The sequence below is a fragment of the Macadamia integrifolia genome, chromosome 3 (genome assembly GCF_013358625.1).
Source record: "Macadamia integrifolia cultivar HAES 741 chromosome 3, SCU_Mint_v3, whole genome shotgun sequence".
Taxonomy (NCBI): Eukaryota; Viridiplantae; Streptophyta; class Magnoliopsida; order Proteales; family Proteaceae; genus Macadamia; species Macadamia integrifolia.
In genome coordinates this window covers 11,979,726-11,995,419 of record NC_056559.1, presented here as the reverse complement: position 1 = coordinate 11,995,419, position 15,694 = coordinate 11,979,726, and the positions used below count along the sequence as shown (strand labels likewise).

General features: G+C 37.7%; 1 protein-coding gene across 1 annotated transcript in view; it reads left to right on the top strand.

Moving 5' to 3' along the window:
• Window positions 1–15,694, top strand: part of LOC122074762 (probable sphingolipid transporter spinster homolog 2) — a 53,657-nt gene that overhangs the window by 16,902 nt on the left and 21,061 nt on the right. Inside the window, exons 7-11 of the mRNA XM_042639723.1 lie at window positions 3,943–4,045; window positions 4,144–4,209; window positions 7,650–7,731; window positions 8,028–8,125; window positions 14,169–14,245. Coding sequence (XP_042495657.1) covers window positions 3,943–4,045; window positions 4,144–4,209; window positions 7,650–7,731; window positions 8,028–8,125; window positions 14,169–14,245 — 426 coding nt within the window. The remainder of the gene's footprint in view (window positions 1–3,942; window positions 4,046–4,143; window positions 4,210–7,649; window positions 7,732–8,027; window positions 8,126–14,168; window positions 14,246–15,694) is intronic.

Sequence of the window (15,694 nt, the reverse complement as noted above, 5' to 3'; positions counted from 1 at the left end):
CCCAAAAAAAAAAGAAAAAAAAAAAAGAGAAAGAAAAAAGGTGAAGATCTATCTGAGTGCCATCTATCAGTCGAAAAAGTCAATTGCGTTATACCTTTTCCTTCTTGTGAGATCACTCTCAAAATTGCATTATACCTTATTGCAACATATTGGTCATAGGTTCGAAACTTGGAAACAACCTTTCCTGCGAAGCAAGGGGTAAGGCTGTGTATATTTGCCCCTCCCAGACCCTACAGTAGCGGGAGCCTCGTGCACTGAGTTGCTCTTTATGCCTGTCAGAAAGGCATCATGAATAGAGATATAATAGGGAATAAATGCTATGCCGCAGAATTTAAGAAGAAACTTACGTCTTTTTGGCAAATCATGAACGATCAGTCATATAGAATTAATTGTTTTAAAAATTGATTTGTGTGCTCTCTCTCCACGATCTCCTCTCTCCCCCACAATCCATCCATCGATTTTCCCACCACCAGTAAATCCCTTGTCTGATCTGCATCACCTACCCACGAATTTAGTGATGAAGATGAAGCTTTGGCTCAGTTGTCTAGTGATTTCAGACTTCTTTGGTGGATTCAGGAGGTGCATCTGTGGATTCAGCTAGGGTACACTTCTATCAATTTCTCTTTTGCCTTGCTTATATGCTTACGTAATATTCTGTCCAGTTTTTCTCAGTTAATGGTATTGAACTCTAGCATTAGATTACTGTTTTCAAAGACCCTAAAATCTTCCTTGATTCTAAGAGCGTTGTTTCAAGTCCACTTCTTCAATTTCTCTGTTTTCTGATCTAATTTTCAAATTCTAATTTCAGGTTAATGCCAAGGCGTTATACTGTTGTTACTCTTCAAATCTGCTAATTTTTTGAATTCTGGTTTGAGGTCCAATTCCCTGCAATTGATTTTTCTACTTTAACTGGGTTTTCTAGAATCCTCTTTCTAGAAGGATTCTTCAGTATCTGCAAATCTATCCATTGGTTTTGCCTAATTCTTCCTGCAGATCTTTCCATTCTGCCAGTGTTTCCTGCCAATTTGAGCTGTTTTGATTGATTAAATAAGTTTTCTCTTTGCTGGTTTGGTTACTATTTTCCTGCAGTTCTGGTTTTCTTGAGGTTTCTTAATCCTAATCTCTAGGTGACCTACAAACCCCATTACATTCCCTATGGTTGGGAACAGACTTACATAGAGACTCTTAACATGCTCTTCCCAGAAAATACCCTTCACCCTTCTTCCATAACCTTCATTTCAGCTGAATATGATGCATATACTTGCTGGACTGGTTTGATCAGTTGGGATTCGTAGACCATAAGTAACCGATTCCAATTTCCAAACCAGGTTGTTGGTTCAGTGGAGTATTTAGGGATATTTATTTTATTTGGGATAAAATTATTTAATCTTTTATTTTTGGTAGGATATGTAAGGAGAGTCAAACAAACTTGTTCCCTTATTGGAGTCTTTTTCTTTTCTTATTTATAAGCACATATTTGAAGGAGACTAGTAAAATGGAATATTGAATGAGCTTGAGTTGAGTTGTTCACGGTGGTGAGCTGTGCAGTCGTGTGTTCCCCTATCTTCTTTCCTCTCTCTTCCTTCTCGGATTGGATCTGAGATTCTTCTCTGAGGTGTCTCTCTCTTAGTTCTCTTTATTCTCCTGTTCCTTCTTGTTTCAACATTATCCATCTTCCCCGTTTTTATTTTATGCTACTGTTGCTGTTACTTTGTTCTGAGAAATAGGTGCAGCCCATATATGTTGATTCATCTCCTTTGTACTCGATCAATATGGCCAGATATTCTGGGCATAAGTCATTCTTCCATAGGTGACCTAACACCGACAGTTTGGTTCCCTAATAGTCTGCCCATTCTGAGAACAAAATACCTTTTCAGAGCTGGTTTTGGTCCTTCCAATGTGAATTTTAAGTTTAAAATAAAGAATCTTTAATCGTGTTACAGACCAACGATCAAGAAAATGTTGAGAGGAAAGTAAACCGTACAGAGTCGGTTTCTGAAGAATCTTGAAACCGTACGGTTTTCTTTCCTTTTCTAATCTACCAACACGGTCTAAATTTCTTTACTTTCTTAGTTTCAGTTCATATTGTATTCTGGAATTCCAAAATTATCCACATGACTCAGTAACTATCAAGCCTGTCTGTTTTTTCTTCTTACTGCTAATATTTCATGCCTGTTTCTGCAACTAGAAATCTGATTGAATACATATTGACTAATTGTACCCTTCGCTCATACTGAGAAATGGTTTTAAACACAACCATTTGATAGCATAATACTATTGGTTCAAGAAAATTACAAAGTGGGCTTTTTTTTTTGGGAAATAAACATTGGTTTGGGTTACACATGTATTGGAACTTTGGGGTTTGCACTGTAAATTGTGATGGGCCACTTTAATGGGTCTAGTATATGGGTAGGAGCTAGGAATACGAGATAGTCAAGTAGGATGAGTTCGATCCAAATTTGTGGGGCTATTTGAGTCGGTCTTAGTTGTCCTTTTTCAGAAGTTAGCTGAGTCAAGTTCTAGAGTTACTGAGAAATCTTGTTGGATTTTATTTTTAGTTTATGTTTGGTTTTAGAGCCCTAGTTTGAATAGAAGTAAGTCAGTTTAGTTATGGTGGAGACTTAATTTATGAATTCTATATATAGATGTAATGGCGTATGGCCTAACGCACAAGTTTATAACCAGTTTTCAACTGTTATGTCATAAGAAATATGCTGTATTACTTGTGAAAGATTCTCAGGTGGCTATATGTTGAGATTCCAATGGCATCACAAGTGCATTTCCTGCTCTTCTATCCCTTCTTCTAGTTTTATAGTTTTTTCTTCAAGTTCATAGGTGAGTTTCCATCCTGCACTCTAGCCTGTGGCATTCCTGTTTTTTGTTCAATTTCCAGCTTGTTCCTTTATTCATATCTTAATTCTGTTCAGAATTGCTTCAAATTTGGAAGTTGAGTTTCAGATACTCTATTCTATGGAATCCTTAGTTATATTACCTAGAATTTCATTTCTAGTATCACTGCCCTGTTTTCCAAGTCACGCTAGGAGTGACCTGCCCCCTCCTCCTATCTGATCTCAATTTTTTGAAGATTTTCAGACTAATAGTACCCATTGGACTGAGCCCTGTGTTTGAGGTCCTTCTGAATCTTCTAAGTTCTATGTGCTGTTTTTTCTGTCTGAAATTAACGTTGTCTTTCTTTCTCTGTTATTGGAGATCCTGTGTTTGCAAATCGTTCTCTAGTTTATATTCTTAAGCTTGAGAATTAGATTTGCCATCGATTATAGTCCACTCGACCTGCAAATCTCTTTTTAATTCGATAACTTCATTTAGTATTGCTCCAATATAAATCCCTGATTTAATTCTGTTTGCACCATTATTTGCATCTTTTGTCTGTCCTAAATTCATAGCAGTTATTATGTCACAATTCCTAATTTAGGGGTATCTTTAGTTATCTGCATCGCCTTCTTTCAATACCCTTAATGATGGGATTCTAAGGCATGATGGTATTCTGAACACAAGCAGAACACATGCAGTACTGAGCATAGGTCTAACGGGAACTCCCAAATGCATTGAATAGATTCTAAGACATGATGGTATTCTGACCATGGGCGGTACTGGCTTGCCCCTATTCACCACTTCATGATCACATTACAATACCAATTATTGTATTCTTTTGCCAATTAATCCTAGGCTCTGTGAAAGCTTAAAAATCCTCAGTGTCTCTTAAATGTGACACTCATACCTTTTGTAACTGGTTCTTTGAAATTATCCGGTACACATTATCTGATATGGTATATAATTACTTTTAACACATGCTTGCTATTATTATCATAAAACTCCACTGTCTTGACTTTTGAACAGTTACACTTGTTAACATAATCATATTTTCCCTCCTCCCGGTTTTTACCTATAATACTCGATAATTTATTCTTTCACATTTCTCAGGTTGGAAGCCATTTAAATTGGCGATGGGCATTCTGGGGAGAGGCAATTTTAATGCTTCCTTTTGCTGTTTCTGGATTTTTAATTAAACCCTTGCAGTTGAAAGGTAGCTGCCTTTTTGATATTCTTTTAAGTGACTTCCAGTTCTTTTTTATGTGATATTTCTATTGCTCTTACATGTTTCCTCACTATTTTCTAACACAGGTTTCGGTCTTGCTGAACCAAAAAAAGCGTTGGAGCCTCTAGTGACAGCTGCAGATGAAGTTGAAGGTGCTGTATATTCCTTTATTCTCGATTAATGAAATATGTTAGCAATTTGGTACAATTTGCATAATTAATGTTTTTCTTTCGTGAAGAGTCCCTTTGCACCTTTGGTCCTCTTCGGCACAATGCAAGAAAAGGTTAGGTGCTAAATGTTTCTAGAATCCAACACACGTAAGAGGGCGTACCCAGTGCACAAGGCTCCCGCCACTGCGGGGTCTAGGGAGGGTCATAATGTACCCAGTTTAATCCCCGCTTTGCGGAGAGGCTGTTTCACAACTCGTACCTGCAACCAGTAGGTCGCAATGGTGCAACCTTACCATCGAGCTGAGGCCCTCCCTGAAGAATCCACCACATGTGTTGCCCACAAAATGCAGTGTATGGGAGTTGATATAATGCAATAATATCATTTCAATTTTGTCATGTCATTGAGCTTATTAGTACTACTTGTTGAGTTACAAAGCTCAAAATTGAAAGTTTTCTCTCCTATCAGATTCTCTCATTTCAGTTTGAATTATCTTTGTCTTCAGAAATCTTAATTGAGTTATCACTTTTCATCATGCCCTTTTTCTGGAAGGGGTCAGAGTTTGCGCATTTTGTTTGTTGGTTCCATTTGAATTTTTTTTTCCAGTCATTTATATAATAAATCTATGATCTTTTGAAATTTCTCTAATTTGGCAGAGTTATGGATAAAATTTTGGTGGGTTGACAGATTTTTATGTGATGTCTGTTTTACGGAGTTCTAATTGATTAGATGTCCACGGTGGTGTTTCAATTAAGTTAAAATAAATCTGATAGTTCCTAGTATATTTTGAACTTTTTTTATGTACGGAATAGATCTTGATCTCTATCTCCACCCTGTAAATATATTCTTTTTATGCACATGTGTGTCCAGACCCCAGAAAGGCTGACAATTTTAAGTTGGGAAAGAAAAAAAGTTCCTAGTCTTTTACAATTTTGAGTCCCTCATGACCAGTTTGGAGATTCTGAGATCTCCACATGCTGATTCTTGTGGAAAATATTTATTCTTTATCTATCTCTTATATCCTTACTGTAATATGTTTCTCCTTAAGTTTCAATGTGAATTACCAATCTTTTAATTTTTCCTTAAAACCTTTTTTTTTTTCTATATATATATATATATCTTACAACTTTTTCAATATGTGAATTACCTGTCTTTTAATTTTTCCTTAAAACCCTAATTTTTTTTTTAAAGCTGACAACTTGTTAGTTGTTTAGCATTATCTCTTCGGTATTGTTTCATGAACTTGCAAGAAATGTACAAATAGTTATCAACCATCCAAGGCCATTATTAGTTAGTCATATATCTATTTTCGTGTATCTTTCAACTCAATCTCCGTGGGGTTGGAGCACAATTCCTCATACCAGCAATTGAAGAGAAAAATTAACTGTAAGCGATCCTGTCATAGTTGATATTTGTTGAGGACTTGCCTCTGTAGAGGGCAGTTTTTGATGGGCAAGGTGAATGGTTGCCATGGTGTTCAAGGTGGCCTAACCCAAAAAATTTGGGAAGAAGGATAAAAAATATGAAACCCTATAGGAAAAGGGTTGGAAACTGAAAAAAAAAAAAATGCAAAGGAAGAGGAGATCGATGAAGCTCCAGCCTGTGATGATGGAGAATATTGAAGGAGCAGCAGCCCCATCTTTGTGTCAGAACAAGAAGAATAGTATGAGGAAGAAGCAGTGGCAGCAGCCTGGTTGTGACAACAGAAAAGAAGTAGCTGCAGCCGCGGCCACCGAAGAAGAAAACTGCAGCCACCACCACCTCTACTTCTACAACTGCTAAAGGAGGGGGTGTATCTGTCCCGGTGTCCTACAACTTCATTGCTCTGGCTGTGTGGTTCCGATGTCGTATGATATGGACTCAGCCACCGATGTTATTCTGGTGATAGACGGTGTCTGAAGAAAGCAACTCATTGTTAATGGACTTCTACTCTGCTCAAAACCTCCCTTTACTTTGAAAACCAGAGAAACTATATCTTCTATCTTACATATGAGCCCTTTACACCCTCTTTACAGACTGACCTTCAGTAAAGCATCACTTAGACGCTTGCTACTGCCTAGGCACCATGACCTTGGAACTAAATCTTGGTTGAAACTGGCCGAAATCTCCGAGTTGTCTTGGTTTCAGGCCTGGCCGAAATGAAACCCGGGGTGGCCCAGTGTTGAAACCTCGAAATGAGATCTAGCATGTATCGGTTTCGGGCCTGACTGAAACCAGGTCTGAAACCAAGATCTCAATCCTTGACCATGACAGCTATGGGTTATTTATTTGTTGCCCAAAATGTTAGCACTAACTTTCTTGTCTTTAGGGGTCTCTTATCATGAATCCATTATATTTATAACTGAGAAACACCGATATTGCTTCAGATTTTTTATTGCATCATCCATTTTCTGTGGAGATATGGCAAGAGGTTCTGGGGCCATAGAAGTTCAACATTTGGGATGGATTACTCTCACAACAAGTGGAACCCTCAAATAAAACTCAGGGTAGGACTGTATGAGAATATGTTCTCTGATTCCAGCAGCCATCTTCCCGTCCATCTACCCTGACAGGAATAGCAAAGGGGTTACAGATTAAGGCCCAAAAAGTAGCAACACATTTGTTTGAAAAAAACCCACACTTCATTTTTTATGTGTAAGAATCCTAATTCCCTGCTATATCCAGTGCTGACATTCTTGTACATTTTTCTTTTATAGCTCTCTCTTTTGGCCCTTAAAACTGGTTGGTATAATTTGATAGGTTTTTTTCCCTTTATAATTTTTTTGTCGACTTTGTGAAAAAAATATGTATTTGTGTGATATTAATTCGATTCAGATCTTAATCGTATCATATTTGATAATTATTGACATTGCAGTTACACTGTAAATAAATCTACTAGCTGATATAAATCCTCTCTGATCATAGAGGATTTGTTATCAAATATGATCCGATTAAGATCTGAATCCAATTCATATCACACAAATATAGACTTTTGGAACCCAATGTATGAAATTGTATCGTTAGACTAAGTGATTTGAAGAAACTCTATATAGATATTATTCAGAAGATACGAGAAATCAGAATTGCAAACCATGTGACCATTTGCTTCCTCAAAGCAGTATTAGATATATGAGCCCAATTTGTTCGGAGAGTATAAATTATAAAGGGCCTACTATATATGCTGCTATTTTTGAATATTCATATGCATACACAGTGAAATGCATACAGTTTTCTGTGTTTTTGCTTGATCATGTCTGACCAACACCAGTCTGCACACACACCCCCCCCCCAAAAAAAAAAACAATTTCTTTCCAAAAAATAAAATAAAATATTCTGTTTATCTTGTATGGATCTAATCTCTTTCTCCATACGATTACTTGTTTTCTCGCATCTTTCTTCTTTCTGTCTTGAACAGTACAGTACTAATACCTAGACTTTATTGCAGATGCACAGGTTTCAGATGGTAAAGCTGGTGTCTTTGCAGGAAATGAGGGATTTAATGATCATGACTCTAAGAAATCTTGTTTGTTAGCACTTTCCATCCATGCTCCTTCTGTGACTATTACTTTTTTCTTAAAACGAAGACATTATTTGGATTTTGTGTTATGCGACTTATGTCTCCATGGTGATCTTATTTTTCATTAATAATTTCCAGTAACTTACTAAAGGGCAGTATTTACCGATACCATGCTCTCTAGTTGTCACACGTCTTTGATGGGAAATGCTATTTCCATTACATTATTTTACAAATCCTGTTGACTGAATTTAATCACTGAATTGCTAATTTTAATTATTAGCTGAATATTTTTTTTCTTTATGGCAGGTCCAAGGGATCACTGAAGATCCTTAATCAATTTTCAAGGTTCTTGAAAGATATGAAAGTCCTTCTGATTAATAAGGTCTATGTTGTAAATGTTCTAGGTATTCTCTGATCTATTTTTAATCCTTGAAGTACTTTTGCTATTTCTTTTGTAATCTTGTAATGGTGATTTACTTAAGCAACAAAGCAAACTGCATGTCTGAATTATGATCATGTATGAGATGACTGCTATCCTTCCTCTTTTTTATTTATTCTCATATAAAACATTGGTAAAAGCTTTAGGGTCAGTCATAGTTGTCAAGGTGATGTGGAGCCTTGGTGGCAAGGCATTTTTGAGCCCTTAGGCGACCAGTTTCCATACTTATGAAGGCACCCAGACAGAAAATAGGGGAAAAAGGTGGTAAGGGGGTGCAAATGGGAAAAAAGGAGGACAGTGGGGGTAAATGTGGGAAAATGGGGAAAAAAGGACGAAAGAGGTGGAGGGAAGCAGCACACCACCACAGCTACTACCGGAGTTGACGAAATAGAGAAAGAAGAGGAAAGAGGAAAACATAGAAGAAATGCCTACCTGTTACTCAGTTTCTTACTGTTCCACCGTCTTCCAAACCATCTTTAGGGTTTTCTCCATCATCCTCCAGCATTAAGGAGGAGAAGAGGAAGAAGACACTGCAATCAATTCTTAGGAATGGGTTGTATTTCCTTTTATTCGTTTGTATAAGGTCTTTTACAATTTGCAGTTTACCTCCTCATATTTGTAGGTAAAATGAAAATTTAGAAATAATTCCCCTTCGAAATAAAAATTAGTAGGTTATAGTGTTATACACATAAACCCCCTTTTTCAGATAACTTGCTCAACTAGGTGCTGCCTAGGTGACCCCATTGGCATCAAGGTGTAAAGGTGCCTGGCCACTGCCTTGGTGCTGAAAGCTATGGAGTCAGTAGAAAATTTATTCAAGAAGCAAAGCCTAAAAGGACTAGAATGTGATTGAGATATCAATCCCAGGGTCACACTAACTATTGCAGAGGTAGTATGCAGATAATGGGAAAGGATGGAGAAGGGAGGGTTGGGAGTTTTTCATTTTGGGGTGGGTGGGGGGTGGTGGGGAGGGGAAGAGGCTGGTGAGAAAATGGTTTTCCACACTGATAGTGTCAGAATCCATTCCCACACAGTCGACTTTGTCTTCATTTTGGAGTGATGATTTGGTCATTCTGACCGTTGGATAGTTGGGGTATTCCTTGGATAGTCCACATATCAAATGCAGTGCCCATCTCAATGCAAAGAAAAAGTTTGGACTAAATGGATTGATGCAGATATTTCATTAAAATGGCCTTATTTTAGTGTAAATAATCCTTGGGGGGGGGGTTGCATATGTGTTAGGCCTTTCGTCCAAAGGATTTTTCTTATAATAGACACTTTAATGGACCTAAACTAAGGGTAAGAGCTTGTCATATGAGACTAGTCTATGTTTGAAATGGCTAACTTAAATCCTAGAATCATTCGGAATTTGAGTCTAGATTTCATTCTAAGTCTATGTTCTGTTTTTCGAGTCCTAGTTTGAGTAGGGGTGTCAAATACATGTCTTATTTAACTATTTCAAATACATGTCTTATTTTACTATTCCAAGCAGTAGTTTGAATTCCAAGTCGGTTTCGTACTGTTAAAGAGAGTTAATGAAATTTGGAGAAAAGAACTCTGCCAGGCTGGCACAGGAAACACCCAGACACAGCAGGGCGCAAAAAGGCCGCGCTGCCCCCATGTGTGCTGAAGATGCTCCCATTCACCCTTCTATTGGCCTGCTGGTCTGTCATTTCCTGCACCAGCCTGGCAGAGTTCTATTGCCCATGAAATATATATATATGTGTGTGTGTGTGTGTGTGTGTGTGTGTGTGTGTGTTTAGTGGCCTATGGCCTCTCCCACAAAATTATGATTAATATAATTGAAATTTTCTTCTAGTTCTGTGGATTCAGTTCTGTTTTTCTGAGTGGATTCTCAGGTGGTGCTTGGTGGATTCCAAGTGGAGGCTGAGGTGGATTTCTAGCCTGTTCTGTCTTCTCCGTTCTTCTATCTTGGTCAGTCTATTTTAGTTTTCACATACCTGCGGTACCCTTTTTTGACTCTCAATTTCTGTTTGTGTTTTTCAATATCTTCCTAATTACTGTTTTGACTTGGTTCAAGCCAAGATTTGGGTTTCTGACAATCTGTTCTTTGAAGTTCTGGTTCTGTTTCTTAAACAATTCTGGTTGATATTCTGTTCTAGTCCTGCTACCTGGTTTTTCTGGTAGCACTACGATTTCACTGTGCATCACTATTCTGTTATCAGAATTCCATCAAACTTTGCAGGTTTGTTATTGTAATTTGTAAGTTATAAATTTTCTCCATTTTTTGGTCCTTTCTTCTCTGTTCTGTTAACCTGTCAATACTAGTCTCTTGCTGGATTTCCTGGTTTGGGATCAATCTACATTATAGATGGTGAGAACATTGTAATCAGAATTCACTAAATAAATCTGGAAATAACAAGAACCAAAATAAGGGTTTGGGGAGAAATTGAGTCTCCCTCAAGTCTCAAATCCAACATCAGAATATTCCCATATTCTAGTCTATTGGATTTTATACTGTTGTGTGTCCAATGTTCAAAATATCGGGTTTCGACCCTTGGGGATACCAAAATTTCGGTCGAAATCTGGGAAATTTTGAGGAAACCAGGGAAATTTTCCCTATTTGGTGGAAACTTTGGTTTCGCCCCGTATGTGTTTTTATTTTTGCCTTATTTTTTGTGTACGCCCTATTTTAGATATTTCTAACCCATTCACATAATTAGTTTCATGGAAAAAAAACACCTAAATTCATAATTGTGGTGTCAACCAAAGTTTGCTAATGTAGTTTGAGTCGTCGACTAAAACTATACTATATAAGTACATATATAAGTTACTGACTAAAAATGTGAAAGACATTATTAAAAGTTTAAAACAAACAAAACATAATGTAAATGATCCAAAAATAAATACTAATATTACATACTTGTGAGTTATCTCTCAAGTCTCAACAGTCAACACTCAACAGTCAATTATGAGTAGAGTGTCTATGCGGTTCCAGGAGCTGCGCACCACTGTAGATGCTGCAGCCGCTTCTCTGGATACACCACATATGACTCCCGTGACATGTTTTGGGCCCAATTATTTTGATAGTTCGTCATTGCCCATCTATAAGATGCATCATCTACATCAGCTAGGTATCCCAGCCTAGAGAATGGCTCAGACATAGTGATAGGATGTGGATGTGGATGTGGCACACAAGGTTGGGATGGATACCTAAAGATATTGTCAATAAAAAATGACCCACCACCTAAACTACCTTCCTATTTAAATGAAGGATGTCACACAAGGTTTGGGGAAGATGGGATTTATCTTTTTGGCCCAAGCTCCCTTAGGTAGATTTGCTATGAATGTGCAAGATACAAGCTTAGAATGAAGATAGCACGAGGGAAAAATCTTGAGTGTTTTCCCAAGTTTCCCAGTTCATAGAGAAGAGATAGGGGAAAAGGGTCGAAATTTTTAAATAAGAATTCTTGGTTTCCCATTTAAGAAGGTTTCATAAAGGCTGACCTATTGGTCCGCTCGAAAATCCCCACATTTCGGTCGATACTAGTCGAAAGCAGTGACTTTTAAAAGTCACATGGTATTTGGTATTGAAGTCTTGGGATACCGCAAAAAATGTGGGAAATTTCGACGATATCGGTGGAAACCTTGAACCATGGGTTGTGTAGATCAGATTTCTTGTCTAGAGAACAGCCCGACAGGTTCATATGAGTTGACAACTTTATGTCAAGACCCAATAATAGATGCAATGTGGACTGATAAAAAAGATTGAAAACTAAAGAAATGAACTGATTCTGATTTGTTTAATTTTTTATAGATTCTAGAGCAGAATAAAATTGAAAGTCCAATAAGAAAAAATATTGTTTCGGAGATAAAAAATGATAGAAGATGTAGCAGGAAAACAAAAAGAGAAATAAGAAGGAACTAGGAAGAACAGTGACAGAAAAGCAAGAAATATGACATTTTGTGTTTTGAATATAGCTTGCTTAGCCTGCTGCATGGAGATGATTGATGCAGATACGGCTGCCCTTACCTGGTTGGACCAGCATGACCGGCTTTGGAAGCCAAAGCTAAGAAGAACCGGTCCAGCCCAGGGTTTTGGTCCAACAAGGGTTGGAAATAAAATTAGTAGTTTACTTAGTATTTTATTTCATGCTTTTACTTTTCAGACTTGAATGTAAGAGTAGGATTTATTTCCTTGCTTTGGTTTATTTTTTATGGTTGTTTCCTACTTTAGGCTAGTTACCATTTCAGTTAAGCTTTTAATTCTCTGTCTTTACTTTCCTATATATTGATTGTAACCGATGGACAAAGAAGAGTGATTTGATTATTGAATGAAGATGTTGAGTTTGTGCACCAGTGAAGTGTGTGATTCCCCTCCTTCCCCCTCTCTACTCTGATTTCCCCTTTTTCCCTAGGGTTCTCCATCAATGATTGATGAAGAAGGGATCTGAACACAGAGAACAGAAGAGACTTAATTATAAGAGAGAAGAGAGAGGCACGATGCTTTCCTCAAATTTAAACTTATATTCTCAAAATCATTCTCCAAGGTTTGAGGGTTACACATCTCTTTACATAAAACTAATTAAATATTAGAAAGCAGAATTTTAATGATTAAAGAACTCTTCTCTAATGAATCATAACAAAGATTCCTTATTTTAGGAACTTCTAAGAGCCAAAATAGAGTTTTGATCTTGTTGCAACTGTAAGGTTGCTCCATTGTGACCAAGAGGTCATGGGTTCGAGTCAGGAAACGGCCTCTCTGCGAAGCATGGGTGAGGCTGCAAACATTATAACCCTCCCCAGACCTCACAGTGGTGGGAGCCTCGTGCACTGGGGATATTTTTGTTTAAGAGCCATAATAGACCATACAGCTCAACTAATTGACTCATGAACTTAAGAATTAAGAAATTTATTAAGAAAATTATTATTCTACCCTCAATATTGAGATTAACGTAAAATTAACGCCCTTGCATACATGTCCCCATATATGAATCAACAGCCTTCACTTTTTGGACTGGGTGTCTGGGCTTGTTGCTGAATGGCTGCTGCATCAAGGGCCGAAAGATAAACCAAATTTTCCCTACCATAAAACCAAGATACAGGCATAAACAAGCTCTATAGATTTAAAAAAAAAAAAGGATAAAAGGACTTGTCCCTGTTAATTCCACTATATATTACTATCTCTTTAACTATTACGTATAGGCGAAGCCCTGTAAAGACGTGAAAAGTATTTATAAAAAAATACCCTAACTTAAGATCTTAAAAAAGGATAAATCTATCCATGAAATAAAAAGTACTAGGACCTGATAAAAGACTCGGACACCCCCCCCCCCCTAAACATTACTAATCAGGGGTAATCCCTAACAATAAAGAGAAGAAGGTCAAAAGATTAAAAAAAGGAGGGGGGGGGGTAGAGAACCGATGGGCTGTTGAGAGTGGGGAATAAAAGGCTAGGAAGGGAGAAATATGAATCATGATTTTGATTTACTGCTGACGTTCCCTCCTTGCTGCCTCTCCTTTTCTTGTTTATCAGTTCTGAAGCTACTGTGCAACTTATTCTCCCATTTTCTCCAGATCTGGGACTTCTATTTTTTAGTCCAGATCTGATCTTTATTTTCCCATGTATTGTTTTGACCCGCCTTTTAGGCGTTAACCTTCCATCAGCATACAAGAACCCTAAGGCTTTCTCTTTCCGTATCTTGCGATGGCATCCAGGAATATAAGGCTCTTGTCTTCCCATAGATCTGATCTGATTCAACTCCTTGTTCTGAATATCAAATTGTAGAAAAGGACAGAATTTCAGAATCTTGAGAGAGCGACAGAGAGAATTCAAAACCCTCTTACCTCACAAATATGATTGTAGTTAATTATAAATTATATTTTACTTCTCTTTTAATATATTTTTTCCTTTAAATATTTTGTGTTTATGAAGTGGTTTGTCTGTTATACAATTTTGTTTGATCCAATGATTTTGTGCTCTTAATATCACGTCTTTTTTATTATCTGTTTTGGTAATCATTTTCTATTGATGAAATGGTTGTCAGGTTACATAGCATACAACTTTGTCATAGGAGCTTATTCATATTGGGGGCCAAAGGCAGGTTACGCTATTTATCATATGGTAAGCACTAAGCTGACCTCAGTCTTTAGTTTTTAATTACACATCAATGCCACTCCTTGTAAACTCAATCCGTGAACTTGATTTGTGCTTTTACATCACTTTTAAGAGAAACCTGAGTACTCAACCTTTAGTACTGAACAGTTGCAAGAACAGGATGACCACACAAGGCCTGGCTTTCCTTATGAGATGATGATACCTCCAAGTCCCACCCACATGAGTCCACATCCACCAAGTCGTCACTAAAAAACACCCTCAATCTTAGTGATCATCCAACCATGAGAAAGGGATACTTCCAGACCGTTGACAATTGCCTGAAGCTCCACCATGATTGAGCCTGCCGTACCAATAGGATTCGAGAAGGCAAGGGCATTTCCTCCATGGTCCATAAACCAAGTGATGGAGAACCTTAGGGAAGAAAGGGAATATCAGAGTAGGAAGGGAAGGAGGGGAATCACACACTTCACTGGTGCACAAACACATCTTCATTCAATAATCAAATCACTCTAAGTCTTCAATCGATTACAGTCAATATATAGGAAAATAGGAACATGAAATTAGAAACTTAACTGAAATGGAAACTAGCCTAAACTAGGAAACAACTATAAAAAGGAAACCAAAGCAAGGAAATAAATCCTACTCCTACGTTCAAGTCTGGAAAGTAAAAGCATGAAATAAATACTAAGTAAATTGTTAATTTTATTTTCAACCCTTGTTGGACCAAAACCCTGGGTTGGACCGGTTCTTCTTGGCTCTTGGTTTCTAAAGCCGGTCATGCTGGTCCAACCAAGTAAGGGAGCCATATTTGCATCAACTCTCCTCCTTTGAAAAGAACTCGACTCCGTCAAGTTAGGGAAAGGACTGAGGAGACCGTCTGAAGGAATACGCTGAATGAGGAACGATTCCACCATCTTCTTGAGCTTAATTTCAGGGAGATCTTTGGTAGGATGAAACTTTATAGTCTTGTTGGCATGCTTGAAGGCATAGGTATTGGCATAGTCACAATGCTGTACTTTCTTGTCAAACAACCAAGGTCGACCAAGAAGGATATGGCACATCTTCAGAGGGAGGACATCTCATTGGACTGTATCCTTAAATCCACCAATAGAATATGTGACCAAGCACTTATTTGTGATTTTGAGATTAGTGTTGTTCACCTAAGCAACCTTGTAAGGATTAGGATGTGGTTCTGTATTCAATCCCAGCTTACGAACAACGTCTTCAGAGACAACATTAGTGCAACTACCTCCATCAATGACCAAGGTTAGCAACTGGTCATTGCACTTCACACGAGTCTGGAAAATACTACTGTGGTGCCAATCTTCATTGTCAGTGGCCTTCTGAGTGGTCAACACATGACGAATGACATAAAAAGGATGTTGGGCTTCATCACTGAGAGTGTCATTGACTTCACCTTGCGCACGCTTTTCTCTTAAATCAACTGTGTCAGAA